The sequence below is a fragment of the Zingiber officinale genome, chromosome 1B, assembly GCF_018446385.1.
Source record: "Zingiber officinale cultivar Zhangliang chromosome 1B, Zo_v1.1, whole genome shotgun sequence".
In the NCBI taxonomy this organism is placed as follows: Eukaryota; Viridiplantae; Streptophyta; class Magnoliopsida; order Zingiberales; family Zingiberaceae; genus Zingiber; species Zingiber officinale.
The window spans coordinates 41,448,187-41,467,757 of record NC_055986.1 but is presented as its reverse complement, the minus strand read 5'-3'; the positions used below and the strand labels follow the sequence as shown (position 1 = coordinate 41,467,757).

Here is a 19,571-nt window from a genome sequence, read left to right as displayed (position 1 = left end):
GCGCAACGGTAAAGTTGTTGCCATGTGACCAAAAGGTCACGGGTTCGAATCTTGGAAACAGCCTTTAGCAAAAAGCAGGGTAAGGCTGCGCACAATGGATCCTTCCACGGGACCCCGCACGGCGGGAGCTTCGTGCACCGGGCTATATTTTTTTTTATTCATTATCTATTATTTTGACAAAATACATAAGGATACGTCTAGCATTTTTTTAAAGATTTATGTCTGTAAAATTAATTAACCTAAGCAATGCATTTTTTAAATGTGATATAATTCGTTATAGTTTGCTCATTGCATTATACTTGGATCCTGATTGCTCATTGCACGTCTCACTTTTTTTTTATCTCATTGTATCAAGGCTAGAGGCAAGTTTAATCAAATTTTCCTTTGTTTGATTGAACTTGACTCAATCAATTTGATTTGGACTCATCTATTACTCAATTGCATATGCAGTCCATACATATTGCTAATGCAGCCACACAAAATATTGCTGCTATTTTATATGCAATGCCCTTCACTGTGGCTAAGAGGATTGCTTTCATAACAATGAGTGGCAATATTATTGCAGCAATATCAAAAAAAAAAATCAAATCACCTTCTGCTGGAATGGATTCTACTAGAAAGCAATTCATGTCCCAAATATTCCAGTATCTAGCTATATCTTGACAAAGAAATAAAAGAGAATTTCTCAAATATTTTCTCTGTCATTTCACTAAGAGAATTACAATATATAGACATCAAGAATTATCAAATCCTTTAATCTTAGGGTCTAATATAGGAAAAACTACATAGTACGAATATATACAACAATAATGGAAATCTTAGAGAGGTAATCAAGGGATATACAACTATAGCAGAACTACATAAGGAAAGAAGAATATGTTGACATATCTCAGTGCTATACTAGTTCGTTGTTATGAACTTTGAATTCCTCTGTTTATATACTTACACTGTCAGCTTCTTGGAGGTTTTTTTTTTTTGTTTTTTTTTGTGTTTGTGCCACATTTTCGAACTTTCCAAGCTTCTTTTACTAGCAAAAGCAATGAATTGTTTATTTTAATTCTAGTTGTGTTAAGTTTTAATGAGATGAATGAAAACAACTGAAAGAGTAACTTACCTGTTAGTGGAAGCTTCCACTTACACATGGAGGTTTTGTTAAATCAAAATACTGGAAAGATGGTCCAGCCCAAATAATCCACAATGAGTTTGGGCTATCTGTGACTAGTTGGACTGGTATCAGAGTTGCGCATAATGGGTATTATGACCTGTGATGTTTGCTCTTGTACTTTAGTACTATACTAGGCTGCGAAAGTTAGTAGGATTGAGCTTCTAGCACTTGTGTTTGTTAAGTTTGTCCTTTCTCTGACTGCTATTTTGTGAGTATATTTTGGACCAACTTTTATCTTTTCCTGCAGGTCTTAATGAAAGAACTATCAAATGTGGAAGCATGTGTCCTGGTGGGTGGATGTGTCCTAGCTGTTGATCTCCTAACTTCTGCTCATGAAGCTTCTGAGAAGACTTCTATTCCTTTGCAATCCAATCTGATAGCTGCTACTGCTTTTATGGAACCTCTTAAGGAATGGATGTTCATTGACAAGAACGGATCAAAAGTGGGGCCAATGGAGAAAGATGCAATCAGAAGATTGTTTTCCAAGAAAAGTATTGATTGGACTACCAAGTGCTGGGCTTCTAGCATGGCTGACTGGAAACGTTTGCGTGACATTCGAGAATTACGTTGGGCATTTGCTTTTCGGGTTCCTGTTTTAACTCCAGTTCAGGCAAGTAATTCTATTTTGCATATGTGAATTAATGGTTAAGATTCTTGTTTATATACTAATGCTGCCTGAAACTGTATAGAAGAATTTTGAAACACATTGAACTGTGATATTGCCATTTATATTGGTTGAATGCAATGTCAGTTTTTCTGGTATACCCATGTATGATTTGTGATGAATGTGCTATTTGATGTTATTCGACTAAGTAGTTTATTTGCATTTCACCTTCTATTTCTTGATGTTAATTACATACAAATTCCGTTTGTGTTGGTATTTTGTGTTTTTCACCATTCAGAATTGACATTTTATGCTTCAGTTTTATCCTGATTCTCCTATAATTCTAGCCCATATATACAGTGATGTGGTGATATTGCTATATGCAAGTGACTCAATGAAATCCTGCCATGCTGTTGCAGTTTTACGCCTTAGAGACTATTTATTGGTGGAAAATAAATACATCTTGATGATGATATATGGTTTACTGAATTCTTCTTTATATTCAGGTAGGAGATGCTGCTTTAGCTATATTGCACAATATGGTATCTGCACGATCTGATCTTGATGATGCTGGAGAGATTGTGACCCCAACACCAAGGGTGAAGCGAATTTTGTCAAGTCCTCGATGCCTTCCACATATTGCTCAGGTGATTTCTTAATGCCAGATAGACACTACATTTGTTCATTATCTTTTAATGGCATTCTGTGTTATCCACTGATTCTTTATTTGATCCCTTGCTGATGTATAATAAAATTAAAAATACAAGAAAGTCAAGTAAGAAATCCAATAAAGCAATATCAGAAAGGTCATCTGCAACTCCCAGCTAACTTACACCGTTACAATTACCATATTGTAGAGATGGACACAAACAAATTATGAAGGTTCGAACAAAGAGTAAATCAAACCTAGAAACCAATTAGGAAGAAAGTTCTGGTCATTTATAAAGCTCTACCCACTTTCCTTATTCACATTTTCGTTTACTCTTTTCTTGCCAAAGAATTCCATTTAATTTCTTTCAGTCAGCATACTGACCAAAATTCTAAGTGTTTGAAGCAAAGTGATTGGTGTAAGAATAAATGACCACACCAATATCTGAATAGTGTTCTTTTTTATGCTTGCATTTGTCTTGCATCACCTCTTCAGGTTAATAGGCTAGGACATTCTAATTTCTTGTGTCTGTAAAATAGATATTTCTTTGTCTTTCTAGTCTAGTATTCTAGCTTTCTAAGAGCTTGAGATACATTAAGTTTTTGTGTTTTGTATTGACAAACTATGTTAAACGGTGTAGATGCTTTCTATTGGTGTATGTCAGTTTGTATTTCATTCTGTCTTGATCCTCTTGTCATCAGGATTATATTGTGAAGTATTTTTCAAATGCATATCTTCCAAGTCCTTAAACTAGATTAGCTGCTGAAAACAAGGTTTAAAATCTCGACCTGGTCGTGGTTTCGATCCCCGACCAGAATGATACGGTTTCAGTATCGTATCGTGCCGTGCTGATACGGTTTTGGTATTTTTTTATTTATATATAGTAATTATTAAATAAATATGTTTATGATGTATAATTTAAAAATAAGTTGTATATTGATTTTATATAAGTTCTCCATTATTGAACAATTTAATATCGTTAACAAAATATTTAAATATAGTTTTTTTTAAAGAAAATTGATCTATCAATAACTCGAACTAAAATTGATACATCATAATATGTTACCTTACTAATACTAAGAGGAGTGACGTGAATTGGAAGCATTGGTTCTCTATATTATATAAATTAACTATTTATTCATTTAATTAATTATTAATTTAAATAATATATATTTAAAATAGTAAAAAATATCATAATATCAATTAAACATTAAAACAATAAAAAAATAAATAAATTTTAAAAAATTATCAAAATATAAATTTGATTTATTAGATTTTTTTAGAATTTTTTATTTTTTAAAGAATTTTTAAATAAAATTTAAAACAGTAAAAAATTCATATTATTAGTTAATAAAATTTATTATTATATTTAATTTTAAATATATTTTTATATATTTTATTGGGATAATTTAATTCGATTTCATGGAAGTCTCTTCGAAGTATCACACTTAAGTTAGGAATTATTTTAATTAATTAAATCTAATTTTAATTTTCTTTGATGAATAGGAGCATCGCGCTTGCGGGACGCCCTCCGGCGGCATCGTGCGTCATGAGACGTTGCGGGCGGTGCCTCCACAAGCGTTGCGGGACGCTTTTGGCACCGTCAGAAGCATCCCGCGACGTCTCCGGGATGCTTCTGACCCACCTTCTGGCGCCCAACATGTGTGTGACGCACGCAAAATTGTCACACATACGGTGCCGATTTCGCTCCGTCGTCGGAACAGTAAAAATTATTCGTGCCGCTCGGCACAGAATGATATTTCAACCATTGGTTGAAAGACGTACATATTCTAAATATGAGGTTGAATAGGTGGAAATCAGACAACTTATCATATGTAGTTCAAGTGACTTTATTTATCCCCATCACTTGAAGTGATATTTAATTGTTCTCTTCAATCGTGTATTACATTCTAAAATACTTTTCTTATACAGGACGTTTGCTTGAGTCTGTTTAGTGTTTGATTGCTAATAGTTGTTTTCTCAAATGGCTAGATAAACTAGCTAGAAATAAAAATTCTTTTGTTTGGGAAATAAAATTAGTAATTTTTCTTGTTCAGGTACCTTTTTTTAGCACAGAACTCACTTGAAAGATTGTCCAATTATGGAAAATCACTTGTATTTTATTTTGGTATTCGTAGTGTAATGTGCAAGTTAGTAGAAACATTGACTTTTAAGTTGAAAATTAATTTTTTTACCTGCTGCACTTATGGGACATCTTTAGGTGTTTTATATGATGGGTTGGTGTGATAGATTATTTTTTGTTTGTAATCTGACATCTATATAGTTTCCTAAGGTAATTGTTGTGCTGGTTCCTTTTAAGATGCTCAACTTTAAAATTCTACAAACAACTGTTCTCATTTTGTTTGTGTTATAAAATTATAGAGAGCATCACTCTGGATATGACCATGGTTTTTAATTTAGTTTTGTACCGGTTGGCCCTAACAAAAAATTTTGTTTTGCCTGCTAACTGGCTTAAGGAACAACTTGATATGATGAAACTGATGCCTGTTTCTGCAATCACCGAGGATGGTAACAGTAGACTTCCCTTGAGGCACACATGGCTTCTATGATGTAATGTGATGCTTTTGCTAATACTCTTGACCCTTCCACAATGAAAATAACTCAGCTTAGGTGGCACTAGGCAGCACAAGGCTTCTGCAGCGCGTTGGATCTAAGGTTAGGACTTGAAAAACAAAATATCTTTTTCCTTCTTCTATAATGGCAACATGGCACAAGGTGGCGTGAGGCAACATAAAACCTTTGCAAGGCAATCCTAGTAAGGTTAGGGCTCAGTATTCCTTCTTCCTTCTCCTCCTCCTCCTCCATCTTCTTCCTCTTCTCCTTTTTCAATTCTTTTCTCTTCAGTACATCTGGCACTGCATGTTGGCATTGTTGACACGACACCAATATATCTCATTCTGGCCAAGGACTGAAACTTCGACTTGGAATGAGACATCGAACCTTGGAATATGACTACTTGTGTTATTTATTTTTATTAATCTTGAAGTTTTCGGGATGCTAGGTCTAGTTTTCCACAAGTACATAACTTTAAGTTTCTACCCACTTATCTTTACTCTTTTTAATCTGTAGAGCGTTTTAAAAATATCAAGTTAGGGAAAATCATTAAAATTGGCCAATTAGTTCTGTATTTAATGCATTGTTTTACAAAAGCCTTTTGATAAGACACCGATTGGGTTGCCTAGGCTTATGCAATGAGACCACATTGTGTTTGCTTATGATTGCATAAGACTTATGCTAGCTAAACCAATCTCTAGCTTATTAAATTTTCAATATTTGATTAAACTAATTTTCCCAATAGAGAAACAAGAAGCATATTATATATATTTCTTTAGTGATTATGGGAATTTTCTTTTATGGGAAGGAGTTAGTTTGTGATATGGACGTAGAGGTGGACGCCTTTGTTGGATGTTGCTATAGTTGGAAGCAAATTAGCTACTGCTATAGTAGAAATAAATTAGCTATTACCTAATTAGTAGAAAACAAATAATAGTCTAATTTAACTACTACTATAGTAGAAACAAATAATGGTCTAATTAACTTTTCTATTTTTGATTCCTTGTTTCCTTTATGAGTTGGTCTTTCCTGAATCGTGTCATGTTTGACTCCTTATATAAGGAGTGTTATTATTAATAAAGGGAAGAAGAAAAAATTGAGTAATTGGACTCTGTCTAGGACAAGTCTTTCCTTCTCCCTTCCTTCTTATATGTTGCATGACCAAGTTCGGATTCGGATCTTGACCTGTGACTCGATCCTGCACTCGAGACCATAACAACTTGATATTAGAGCCGATCATGGGTGACACGGATCCTATCACATCCAAACTCGATGCCTTCATGGAAAGATTGACCTCGCAATAGCAAGTTTTCATGGAGCAGATCACCTCCCACCTACTAGCATGGAGTATGGCCCCTCGAAAGCCTCGAAGGTCAGACCTCAACTGCAATCAGCTGCACCTTGGTTGCGGTACTCAAGATGGGTTCCCCACCTACTGGAGAGGGATCCGCTGGATGGTGGAAAAATTCTTTGCCAACAAGGACTACAGAAGCCGACAAGGGTGGTCTTGCTGCCTTCCACTTGGTAGAAAAAGCCCAACTTTGGTTTGATCAAATGGAGCAGGAAGAGCTAGATATGACTTGGAAGCAATTCAAAACCATTGTCATATCCATTTTGGGTCGCTTATGAGAAACAATCCTCTGGGAGGCAAATCTAAATCTGATAAGCTCGGCGGACCTCGGACCTCCAACCACAACAACAGGTTGACTTGTTCCCTGCGGGGCTAGTCGAAGATCTCCGTATCGACATTGGTGCAAAAGCTTGAAACCTAGGCATTGCAATAAATATGACTAGGGTATTAGAACAAAAGCGGTGCTTCCATCAAGGAAGAGTTATTCTGCGCAGTTGGGGGCGGACCACAGCCAAGCTCAACACCGGTGGGCCCTCCTTTGGCGAAGACCAAGACAACAAGGAACATCAGCAAGGAGACTCCACTTGCTTCATTCATCAAGCATCGGCCGCGGATGGCGAGCGGAGAGCCAAGGGCCTTTGTTTTAACTATGAGGAGTGGATTCAGAAATTTCCCTTCGTGCTATTAATGGCGTTATACCCCACTTTCGAGCTTAGCTACTGCCTAATTAGCTACGGTTATAGTAGAAATAAATTAGCTATTGCCTAATTAGTAGAAAACAAATAATGACCTAATTTAACTACTGTTACAAAAACAAATAATGACCTAATTAACTTTTCTATTTTTGATTCCTTGTTTCCTTTATGAGTTGATCTTTCCTGAATCATTTCATGTTTGACTCTTTATACAAGGAGTGCTATCATTAATAAAGGGGAGAAAAAAATTTGAGGAATTGGACTCTGTCTAGGACGAGTCTTTCCTCCTCCCTTCTCCCTTTCGTGTTGCATGACCAAGTTTAGATTCGAATCTCGACCCGTGCCTCGATCCTGCACTCGGGACCATAACAGTTTGTTACACGAATTATTATGTATATGTGTTTTATCTTTTTAGTATTTCTTAAATTCATATAACAATTGTCTTTTATAGAATTACAAATTGCTTAGGATTGTACGACTAACCTTAATTTATGGATATATTGTTGGGTTGTTAGAAACAACACATACAAAAATCTAGTGTAACAGATATGAGAATGTTAAGTTTAGTGTAATAGATATGAGAAATGTTAAGATAGATATGTATGGTTAAAAAGGTATAATAAAAAATTACTAAAACCTGAAGGCAATTGTGTATAGCTCCAATAGATAAAAAAAAAAAAAAGAATTAGTTGAGATTGTATTGGCATGTTCAAAGGCAGCAATAAATTTTATAGTTGGAAAGTTTTGAATCTTACAATAGAAAAAGTGATAAGTAAAGAAAGATTAAGTAAAATATAATAGTCAATATAATAAAATTTACTTAATTGATTTAAATATTGATATTTCCTTGCATGGAGATCAACGGAGGTACAAGATTTATGTAGCTGCCCCCAAATAGTTGGTATAAACCATTAAACATGGCTTGATGATTTTGATGAATTACTAAGGGTGATTAAATTAATTTCAAGTGATAAATGCATGTTTTATTTATACTGCTTACTTATGTTGATTATTTTAATATATTATATAGTAGATACTCATGTCTTTTTTTGACATGATCTTATACATTACTTGTGTGTGTGATGTTAATGTATGTATACATGCACCTGCATATGCATCATAAAACCTTGATTTCATAATTTCTGTGTTCAGTTTGCATATGATTATATAATATATACGATAGTTTGTTCTCATGGAAGGTACCATTGACTTGTGGAAATAGGGATTTAATTAATCAAATGTTGTTGTTAACTGTTTTTGCTTTTTCAAAATCACTAAGGCTATTCTCACGGGTGAACCAAGCATTGTCGAAGCAGCTGCTTCCTTGCTTAAGGCTATTGTGACAAGAAATCCTAAGGCAATGGTTCGAGTATACAGCACTGGTGCCTTTTATTTTGCTCTAGCTTATGCTGGATCAAATCTTCATTCAATTGCACACCTTTTTTCTGTGACGCATATCCACCAAGCATTTCATGGTGGAGAAGAGGCAGCAGTATCCTCATCATTGCCCCTAGCCAAGCGAAGTGTTCTGGGTGGGCTTCTCCCAGAATCCTTGTTATATGTACTGGAGCGAAGTGGACCATCAGCTTTTGCAGCAGCAATGATATCTGATTCTGATACTCCAGAAATTATATGGACATATAAGATGCGGGCAGAAAACCTAATCCGACAGGTCAATTACATGGTTTTCACAATTATTGTATTGCTTTTCTTGACATTGTTTTCTTTACCTTCCCTCTTTGTTTCCAGGTGTTGCAGCATCTTGGAGATTTTCCTCAGAAATTATCACAGCACTGTCATTCTTTGTATGATTATGCTCCTATGCCACCAGTAACTTACCCAGAATTAAAAGATGAAATGTGGTGTCATCGTTATTACCTCAGAAACTTGTGTGATGAGATTAGATTTCCCAATTGGCCCATTGTCGAGCATGTTGAATTTTTGCAATCACTGCTCGCAATGTGGCGTGAGGAATTAACTCGACGTCCAATGGATCTTTCAGAAGAAGCAGCTTGCAAAATATTGGAGATCTCCATGGATGACATTGTCATTGATAAGAATGCAAAATCATCAGAGACTGCAAATGGTAATTTGAGCACATCAAGTCAGATTGAAAATATTGATGAAGAAAAGCTTAAACGACAGTATCGGAAATTAGCAATAAAGTACCATCCTGACAAAAATCCTGAAGGGAGGGAGAAATTTGTTGCTGTGCAAAAGGCTTATGAGAGGTTGCAGGTACATGCTGGGTTTTACTAGATCTGTCTGTATACTTTTGTCTGACTGGGTTCATCATATTAGAAGCGCCATATTAAGTCTATTTTAGGAAGTTAAAATCTTGAGTATAACGAAAGAACAAGATTACCTAGATGTTGTTCTTTGGCTTTGTGATATACTATTATTCTATTAAAAATTAATAGTGAAAAAAATTGCATGTTACAAATTTATGTTCCATAGTTTTAGGTAAATCTGTATAAATTGATACTAATAATGAGTGTCTTTTTATTGCAATCATACTGAGTCTATACATGTGGCAAAAAAGGCGACTCGCTCGTCCTAGTGCCCCCACCAACCTATCCCTAGGCCAACATGGAGGAGGTAAACCACGAGTGGCTACTAGTTATTAGTGCAGGTGGCCAAGGCATGGGGGAAGGCATGCTCAGACGCGCCGAGTTTCAACCCGAAGATCTCATGTGGCAACATTCCATGTCTCAACTACCGCACCGCCCTGAGGGGACCATACTGAGTTTATACATGAAACATTGGTAGTTGTATACTTGTATTAGATTATGTAAACTGGAAAGTCAGAAGCACTCGAATGGATTTCTAATGCAAGTATTGTAGAATTGCAATGCAAGAGTGCTGAGCCTTAAGTGTTTTTAATTACACTGTCATAGGAAGAAGTAACAGATGCTTACTTGTTGCTTGCAGGCAGCCATGCAAGGATTGCAAGGTCCGCAAGTTTGGAGGTTGTTACTTTTGTTGAAAGGACAGTGTATCCTATACAGACGATATGGTAATGTATTGGAACCATTCAAGTATGCTGGCTACCCTATGTTGCTCAACGCTGTTACCATTGATAAGGATGATAACAATTTCCTCTCATCAGAAAGGGCCCCTCTACTTATTGCAGCTTCTGAGCTGATTTGGCTGACGTAATTTATCTATTTCTCAGTTTCTTGTATTCTCATCTATATCTATTTTGTTTTGTTTTGTACTCTTAAGATTATTTCAATCTGAACATCAGGTGTGCATCGTCTTCATTAAATGGTGAAGAGCTTATCAGAGATGGTGGTATTCCCCTCTTAGCGACCCTTCTTTCCCGTTGCATGTGTGTTGTTCAACCTGCAACGCCTGCAAATGAACCTTCTGCCATCATTGTTACAAATATAATGCGCACTTTTTCTGTTGTGAGTCAGTTTGAAACAGCAAAGGCTGAAATTCTTAAAGTAGGAGGTGTTATAGAAGATATTGTGCACTGTACCGAACTAGAATTTGCTTCAGCAGCTGTTGATGCAGCTCTTCAGACTTCAGCTCATTTATGTGGATCATCTAGATCACAGGATGCTTTACTTTCTGCTGGCTTATTTTGGTATTATTTCATTCAAAGTTTCTTCTGTTCATTTCATTGAATGTGGAAATAATGTTAGCATTTTACTTTTGTGCAATTTCATTTATTAATTGCAACTCATGGAATCCATTCTCTTTATTTCTCAGGTACTTATTGCCGCTTCTGCTTCAGTATGATTCTACAGCAGAAGAGAATGGTTTGAACGAGGCTCATGGTGTTGGTGCTAGTATGCAGATTGCTAAAAATAATCATGCAGTACTCGCAAGTCAGGCTTTATCGACTGTGCAGTGTTTCTGAAGATTCAGTTTAGTCCACATTTAGATGAGCTAATAATACCCATTAAGATTATTCTTTCCAATATACCTACAACTCATACAACAATAACATCAGCATTAATCCGACAATTAGTCAGGATAAAAAGGAAGCCACCATTCTCTACATAAAGTGATGTAGCCAGTTGAATTGATCAATCAAATTCCTCCAGATGTTACAAACCCGAAATAGAAGAATATATTTATCACAAGGTATATTTGAAGCCTGACCACAAGGTTGCACCAGAAGTTGATTCTAGCTTTGTTCCTTCTTTTTGAGCTCCAATTTTGACCATGGAGTTGAGGCTTTTGGTATGTATCGACTATGCAGCAACAGAATCTCTCTTCCCTCCTTGCAAGGTAGTAGTAAGTTTAGGATTACAGAATGGTGGATGAAATCTAAAGGTAAGTAAAGGGTGAAGTGGGGGCCCTTGTACTTTGATCTCTTTCTCTTTTCATTCCCTTTTCACTTCTGTGGCAGGTATGAGTAGAGATTTAAAACTGCAGTCTGTGTGGCCTTCATTGCTTGATGTTGACATACTTGTCATCCAAAAGAAAAGACAGAAGAATCTATAGTCAAGGAGGCTGACTGTTGGTAAATAAAATTATTTGTAGAATTATTCCCATTTAATTTTATAGAATTATTTTACTTATCAGATAAAAAAAATAAAAAAAAAAAGTTTAGTTTGTCAATATCCTTATTATAATTATTAGCTCTTCAAAGTGTATTCATTATCCAAAAGAAAAGTTGATAATTATGTTCAACCTTGACAATTAACAATAAATATTTCTAAGCATAAATTTTAAATGCATTTTTTTTTTATGTTCACTCAATTTAAATACTTATCTATTGAATATTGTCTACCATTTAAATATCTTATAGTTATCATTCTATTAAAAAAAAGAGACCTTTTTGCTTCACATTCAAACACGATTAAAGCGAAGAATAAAGCCATAAAACGCTAATAATTCCCAAGAAAAGCTCATAGTTGAGCTTAGGGACTCATTAAAATCCGCCAAGATTACTTCGAAGTGGAAGGAGCCTAACTCTATTAATGTTGTCAAGTACAACTAAGCTTACCTTCATGAATATCTCTTCAATGTAACTCTTGGTTGGCTCTATCCTAACCTGAGGACAAAGGATGGGGACCAAATAGGATACTCTTTGAATCTATCACCTCGGTGGCTCCTCTAGAATGGTCCCTTAATGTCTGAAAGGAAGATAAATTATGAAGGATCGTCCATCAATAACAACACATGTAAGAATGAATTGAGACAACTAGTAGATATGTCATACCCTTTGATAATCAATTTCAGATATATTAATCATAATATCTTTGTATGAACTAAATGCACGTGTCCGTGAGGATGCTAATATTGGTATAGTGTGAGATGACACTGAAGGCAACATTAAAAACAGAGGGAAAAATGGATAGAAGACATGAACAATTTGGCCATTCCTTTATTTTATTTTATTTTCATTTCTAAATAATCCACCTTTTGCTTAATTTATTTATTGAGCCATTGTATATCTCAATCTTTGTTTTTTTTAAAAAAAATTAATTTAATGGTAAACATGATGGTTTGAATCAAATTTCATTGAATATGAAAACAAATTATTCCGCCCTAGATGGATACTCGGTCAACAAAAGTCAACTAAAAATCATTAGGAAATATTAGAAAATGAAACTTCAAGTTTCACTCGAAAGAAGTTTCATTCCAAAATTAACAAATCCCCTTCCCCAATAATAATAATAATAATAATAATAATAATAATAATAATAATAATAACATGGAAATTTGAAGGAAAAAATAGGAATCAAAAGATTGTTTTCATGACCAAATTAATTGTTTTGAAATATCTAAATCAACAAATAATAAACATACCAAATAAAAATTCATAATAAAAAAGAACAGTCTGTATACGCTTCCATTAATACATGTCCGAAAAAGAGTAGAATTATATAGATTGTAATTTTCATGACGTGACCATAATATCACACACAGTAATAATTTTATCAATACGTAAAAGCTCTCCTTATATATATATGAATAAAAAAAGAAAGTATTTTTTTCTTTCTTTGACCAAACAAGACGATTCATTCGATTATTTGTTTTTTCTTAACCAAAACCAACAAATTTAGATTAACTTCTTTTCTTTGTTTACTCATCTTTAAAAAATAATATCAAGGTTGAGTAGTCCAACCAACTCAAATTGGACTTTGATTGATGAATGAACAGGAATCATTCATTTAACTCCGATATTATATATACAATCTGTTCATATATATTTTTTAAATTCATTTATTGATGCGAACTAAACTTGATAATTTTATTAATCGATAATCCAATTAGACCATGAAAGAACCCGGTCCGGTCTGTTACCCGATTTGGTCGAACCAACAACAACGACTAAGGTTTTCATATTTAATCAAGCATTAAAAAAAATTATCTTTTAGGGAAAGTATTAATTTTTTACTATAAATATGTGTCTCCTTTACTTGCTCTCTCCATTTCCTAACCACTTCTTCTCCTCGGCCTTTCCCTCCGCCTCGTCTCCTCCGCTCGCCGGAAAACCTCCTCCTCCTAGCTGTTGGTCTTCTACTTACGCGCCTCATCGGAAATCCTACCCGTCCTCTCGGTTCGGAGAGAAGGGGCTTTGCTCGGACGCACGCTGCACCGTGAGGGTTTCGGCATTTGCTTATTTGTTTCTCCGGCGGACGGTGAAGGACTCTAGACCGGCGCCAGATTAGTATGAGATGGTAAGAAGCGAAGATCTTGGTGGCGCTTTGTTTTCTTTATCCCCATCCTCTTTGAATCAGACGGCGAGTTTTGCATACCTACCTTCTTTTCCTTTGTGTCTCTGCACAATAATTGTTTGGGATCTCGACTCAGTTTTCTTGTTTGAGCAGCAGGGTTCTTTCTAATTGTGTAGTTGCTGTTTAATTTGACTCATCGTTTTCTAATATGGAGCCGGATCTTAGGGAATAATGAAGGGTTGTCTCGTCCCAAGGATCTAGCACAATGTTTGAACTAGGGTCAACATTGTGTTTGCACTTTCTAATTTTGGCTCTGACTTGCATGTAGTGGGTTGTACTTGTTGAATTGGATCGCAATCATGAGGTTTTGTACGTTTTCGGAAATTAGATGTCATGAAATTGCTAAGAATAAGGAAGAGGGCTTTGTTTTAATTTTAAACGGATTCAGGATGCTAGAGAACATAGGCATGAACAGAAAGTTGAGACTTTTGAGGAATTTCGTCAAGATTGATTTTTAACACCAGTATTTTTTTTTTCTCCTTCAAGTCTGATTCCGTGCCTGTTTATAAATTATTACTGGCACCGTGTACTGGGATGTTATGATATAACAGTTTGCATTTGCACTCTTACCCGAGTACACACATTTCTGTTTCCAAATTTTGTTGTGGAACCCTTGTCGGCAAATGAAGGTCTAACAATGGTGTGCTGAAGTTTCACGAATCAATTGATTGTTCTCTCCTAAAGTTGATGTTTGATATGTGCTTTGAAGGTGATTTATGGCTATTCTGTTATCCCTTTCATACTTTTGAAATGACATAATTCAAAAGTTTCAATTCCTAAAGTTAATTGATGATAATTTTTTTGTCAAGATTAGTTTTTTACCTACTAAATATTTTTCATTTTAGGTAAAAATTTTATGGTTATGCTTGGATTTTTGTATTATGTATTCCTGTCTTAAACAGGTAGAAGGAAGGTCTTGCTTGTCTATAGTAGCTAACGATCGGTTGGAAATATTGAAGCAGAGAAGATCTGACACGTTGAGAGGAACTACCAATGTTATCACTTCATTGTCTAGAAGTGGAGGTGATGCTTTAAGAACTCCAGCATCGTATGGTAATAGATTTCATGGGAATGTCGATGTATTTTCTCATGTTAGCGAATCTGCAAAGGATGCCTTTTCTAAGCGCCATGTGAAAAAGTTTGAAACAGTGGACTCACAATGGATCGAAAAAATCCCAGAATGCCCAATCTTTTGCCCTTCAGTTGAGGAGTTCAAGAATCCCCTTGATTATCTTCAACGCATTTCTCCTGTTGCTTCAAAATATGGTAATTTTGTTAGTGTCTACACTGAAACTTTGGTCATAATTTGACAGTCCTTTGATTTTCCTTGGCAGTATATATTGGAACAAATTGATTATTTTCTATTTCTCTAACTAACTACTTTTCGTTTGTTTTTAATTGTATGACTCATTATAATCACAGTAGATTGGAAAACATAACTTTTGTCATATACAAGTTGTTCCTTTCTTTGGCATGAGTACTGTGCCTGCCTTGACATGTTAACTATTCTCTAATTTTGCACAGATGTGCTGATTCGTATGCAAGTATTCTAGACTTCAAATTTACAAGTAGAATTTGTTATGTCTGAAAATTTTCTTTGGTGAATAGACTATAGGCTCCATAGCTATTTTTTTAGTTCTTAATGGGCATTACATTTCCCTTGGAACCAAAAGAAGGACTTAGGCAACATTTCTATCTAGTTTGTATATTGTATTCATATTGTAAGCTAATATTGTAACATTTATATAATTAAGTTGGTTCTTCGGATTTGATACAAATAGGAAATATTTTTTTCCATTGATTTGATAATATATTAAACATTGCATTTTTCATCTTCAATTTATTGATATTATTCAGGTATATGTAAGATCATTTCACCCTTAAGTGCTTCAGTTCCAGCTGGTGCTGTCTTGATGAAAGAGCTAGCTGGGTTTAAGTTTACTACTAGGGTGCAACCTCTTCGTCTTGCTGAGTGGGCTGCAGATGATATGGTCACCTTCTTCATGAGTGGAAGGTCAGTAACCTAATCATATCGTGCTCTTCAATTTTGATTATTTTGCATGCATGGTGACAGTTTATGAGTTTCAGAAAATATACATTTCGGGATTTTGAGAAGATGGCAAACAAAGAATTTTCTCGAAAATTTTCTTGTACTGGATGTCTCCCAGCTAAGTTTATTGAAGAGCAATTTTGGCATGAAATTGCATTTGGCAAGACAGAGATGGTTGAGTATGCTTGTGATATTGAGGGAAGTGCTTTCTCATCGTCCCCTAAAGATCAACTTGGACAGAGCAATTGGAACTTGAAGGTGCTGGTCTCTTTCTTGCTCTGCTGTTTGATTCTTTTCATAAAATAAGGCATATTATAAACACTATATACAGAACAAGTTGTCTGTTTTTGATAAATTTGTGAATTCTGGGTTTATCAACCAATTGAGCCTATTAAAGATTATATTTTTCACTTCCAGAAAATTTCTCGGTTATCCAAGTCCATTTTGCGACATCTTGCGACTCCCATTCCAGTAAATATCTACCTTTTATTCTATTTTATTTCCTCCCTGCTCGCTGTTTTTTTTTTATAGTGTTTCTGGTCCACTACAGGGTGTAACAGATCCCATGCTTTACATTGGGATGCTTTTCAGCATGTTTGCTTGGCATGCAGAAGATCATTATTTGTATAGGTAGCAGAATTATGCTATCTTTGCTAGTTTTGTTGTTTCTTATTAAATCAAATAGTTCATTGACTTACCTTGTGCTCTGGTTTATTCTTCCAGTGTTAGTTACCACCATTGTGGAGCTTCCAAAACATGGTATGGTATTCCTGGCCATGCTGCTCCAGATTTTGAAAAGGTGGTGCAGAATCATGTATATGATTCTGATATTTTGCAAGGTGAAAGAGAAGATGCTGCTTTTGATGTACTTCTTAGGAAGACCACTATGTTTCCTCCAAATATTCTACTAGAACACAATGTTCCTGTTTATAAAGCTGTACAAAAACCTGGAGAATACATTATCACCTTTCCAAGAGCTTATCATGCTGGATTCAGTCACGGTGAGGAGTTTGTTCCTTTTCTCCATTTTAGAGTCCTTTTAATATTTACATTCTTCTTCTGCACGTCATTGTCTAAGTATCATTAAAGCAGATTCATTCTCCATTTTTTCCATCTTAGGATTCAACTGTGGTGAAGCAGTGAACTTTGCAATTGGTGATTGGTTTCCATTTGGTAATATGGCTAGCCAACGATATGCACTTCTCAATCGAATGCCATTGCTTCCTCACGAGGAGCTCCTATGCAGGGAAGCACAATTTCTTTCCAACAGACTGTCTGCTTCAGATACCAAAAGTCATGTCCCCTCAACTGAAGAATCCATATCCCAGCGGAGTGTCAAACTTTCTTTTGTTTACTTAATGCGTTTCCAGCACTTTGCTCGATGGACACTGATGAAGTTAGGAGCCCGTACATGCATCAAGTCAGAGAATGTATTGTGTAGCATATGCAGACGCGACTGCTATGTTTCTCATGTTAGATGTATTTGCAGCGAGGATCCAATTTGTTTCCGCCATGGTATGATGCTGGTCTGACATGAAAAATCTGATGTTATTTTCTCTAGTATATTATTGAGTATAATTTACTTGTCTAATCATTTTTCATCAAGAGGGCGAGCTCAGAAGTTGCTGTTGTAAAACCAACCGTACAGTATTTGTGAGGGGAGACATTCTGGAATTGGAAACTCTAGCAAGATCTTTTGAACAGGAGAATGATGTATTTAATGAAGTTTCAAAGCTGAATCAGCAAGGCGACCACTGTTACCTATGGTCAAGGTCTTTCTATTGTGCTGAAGATGATGGATACTCTCCTTATTGTGATATAAAAGTTGAGGGTATGCCAAATTAATATTCATCAAAAATGTATTCCATCAAGCTACTTTTATGTCAATTTGCAGCACTGATTCTATATTGTGTGCAGTTAATTATCAATCTACTTCTACGGATAATTCTGCTATCCATGACGATGATGATTCTGACTCTGAAATATTCAGAGTCAAGCGCCGACCTTTGATAAAATCGCAGAAAAGATCTGTTAATGATACATTTTGCACAGGCTATCAGGGATACCAGGTTTGCCTAGTTTCTTGATATTTGATGCCTCATTATTCCTCTATTTTCTAAATAAGCACAATGAACACGGCAGGTTAATCTGCTCCTTCCTTGGTCGTCTTTGATACTTGTTGCCCTTTTTCCTATGAGGAAGAACACGTAAACATAAATAAGGTGTTCGAAAGATTTTCCCCTGCAACCCTTCCCTCCATTTCCATAGTTCTTTGCCCGAGCACGATGAATTCTAAAATGTTACTGGCAAGTTTCCATAGGGACATTTTTGCGTGCACACAAAAAATGTTTTTTTGTTTGATGTTGGGAGAAAATGAAATGAGCTGAGTTCAACAGGGGTTTTTTCATCCTTCAATGTAAAATTAATGTGTTTCTAGTGAACCCAGTAGCCTTTTGTCCCACATTCAAACTCCCTTTGTTCTCTTTTTGGTTAAAACTTGCTTTGCCTTTTTTTATTCAGTTTTTTTCATTGTTTCACTTGTTATTCCGAAGTCGTGAAGTTGTGGTTTGCATGTACATTTGAACCTACAGGGGCTAAAACGGTTGAAGAAGCTCCACCCAACAGGAAGGCATCTTGTCATTGCAGATGATTCTACTTCGTCCGGCTATGCAACGAAACACAAAACTTCTCTAGCCAGGGCTTCTCGAGGAATGGTAGTACCAGAATACTCCAAATTCATAAGTGATCCCTCATCACTTTGCATCATGAAACCGAAACTGAAACTGAATCAAAACAAGGCAGTTGCTGATTCACCATCCTCTGAGCCCGGTCCACCACGCTTAAAAGTCAGAAGGCCACCTTCCGGCAATGGTTCCAGCAGCGAAGACACTGCTAGCAGCCGTGCTTTCTCAAGTATAGTAAGAAAGAAAGAAAACCTGAGGCTCGACCAACAAAGTAGCAAATTCAAACCTAGAACAGTTCTAATATCCAACTCTATTTGAAGCTGCTGCTCCAGCATTATAGCAAAGGCTCAACCAACATGTCAACAAATTAACACCTGGAGCGGATCAATTTACATGACTGATTCTTTTGTGCAGACCTCCAAAGGAAGGTGATGGCACAGTTGATCTTGATTCTTCTCAACCACAAAACTACTTTTGGGGTTGGGTCAAAAAATGTATTTGCTAATGTAAACATTTACCTTTTATTCTTTTATGTGATTTAGCAGTGGCTGAGGATCGGTTAAACTGAATAAATATTGTTCTTTTCTGGGTAATCAACGATAGAACAGTCACTGAACATTATTGACAAAGCAAGAATTTTTTATAGCATGATTGATTTTTGGTTCCGAAAGGCTCACTAGCTTGTATGGTATTTAAAACTCCAACAATGAATAACTGAATAAAATTAATGTTATAATAACACTTACATGTGATATGTTTTTTTCCCCTTTAATAGGGTTGTAAATGAATTAAATATTCATGTATAAATTTGGTGTTTAGCTTGGTAAGAGATTTTTTATATCCGTTTAATACATACAAGATTAATTAAATGAATAATTCGTTTAACTAAACAAATAAGTTTGGACATATATGTGTTCTACCATGCGTCTGATGCCTATGTACTTGCATGTACCTTTACTTATATCCATGGGACGGACAATAGGGGATTGTTAATGTAGTGGATCTACATTTGGGCATATATGTGTTCTGGTTAATGTTCGTGAACAATATTCGTAAACATTCGTGAACCATGTCCATCGATAAAATTCTTATCAATTT

General features: G+C 35.6%; 2 protein-coding genes across 2 annotated transcripts in view; both read left to right on the top strand.

The window, feature by feature from the left end:
* LOC122038058 (dnaJ homolog subfamily C GRV2-like) overlaps window positions 1–10,906 on the top strand; it is a 29,460-nt gene extending 18,554 nt beyond the window's left edge. The window contains exons 8-14 of the mRNA XM_042597628.1: window positions 1,413–1,775; window positions 2,276–2,416; window positions 8,318–8,710; window positions 8,788–9,276; window positions 9,970–10,193; window positions 10,286–10,630; window positions 10,756–10,906. Coding sequence (XP_042453562.1) covers window positions 1,413–1,775; window positions 2,276–2,416; window positions 8,318–8,710; window positions 8,788–9,276; window positions 9,970–10,193; window positions 10,286–10,630; window positions 10,756–10,906 — 2,106 coding nt within the window. The remainder of the gene's footprint in view (window positions 1–1,412; window positions 1,776–2,275; window positions 2,417–8,317; window positions 8,711–8,787; window positions 9,277–9,969; window positions 10,194–10,285; window positions 10,631–10,755) is intronic.
* Window positions 10,907–13,450: 2,544 nt separating this feature from the next.
* On the top strand, window positions 13,451–19,138 carry LOC122055584 (lysine-specific demethylase JMJ706-like). The gene is made up of 11 exons (XM_042617085.1): window positions 13,451–13,682; window positions 14,642–15,005; window positions 15,597–15,753; window positions 15,828–16,047; window positions 16,207–16,260; window positions 16,340–16,419; window positions 16,513–16,790; window positions 16,909–17,304; window positions 17,396–17,620; window positions 17,707–17,858; window positions 18,381–19,138. Exons 1-11 carry the CDS (start codon window positions 13,680–13,682, stop codon window positions 18,789–18,791), a joined length of 2,340 nt encoding a protein of 779 aa, XP_042473019.1. The 5' UTR covers window positions 13,451–13,679; the 3' UTR covers window positions 18,792–19,138.
* Window positions 19,139–19,571: the final 433 nt, after the last annotated feature.

What these genes read in the sequence shown, in the direction of transcription:
- LOC122055584 (XM_042617085.1), top strand. An exon ending in TCCAATTTGTTTCCGCCATG is followed by an intron (nt 17,305 to 17,395) that starts GTATGATGCTGG and finishes TTTTTCATCAAG; the next exon opens with AGGGCGAGCTCAGAAGTTGC. An exon ending in CAGGCTATCAGGGATACCAG is followed by an intron (nt 17,859 to 18,380) that starts GTTTGCCTAGTT and finishes TTGAACCTACAG; the next exon opens with GGGCTAAAACGGTTGAAGAA.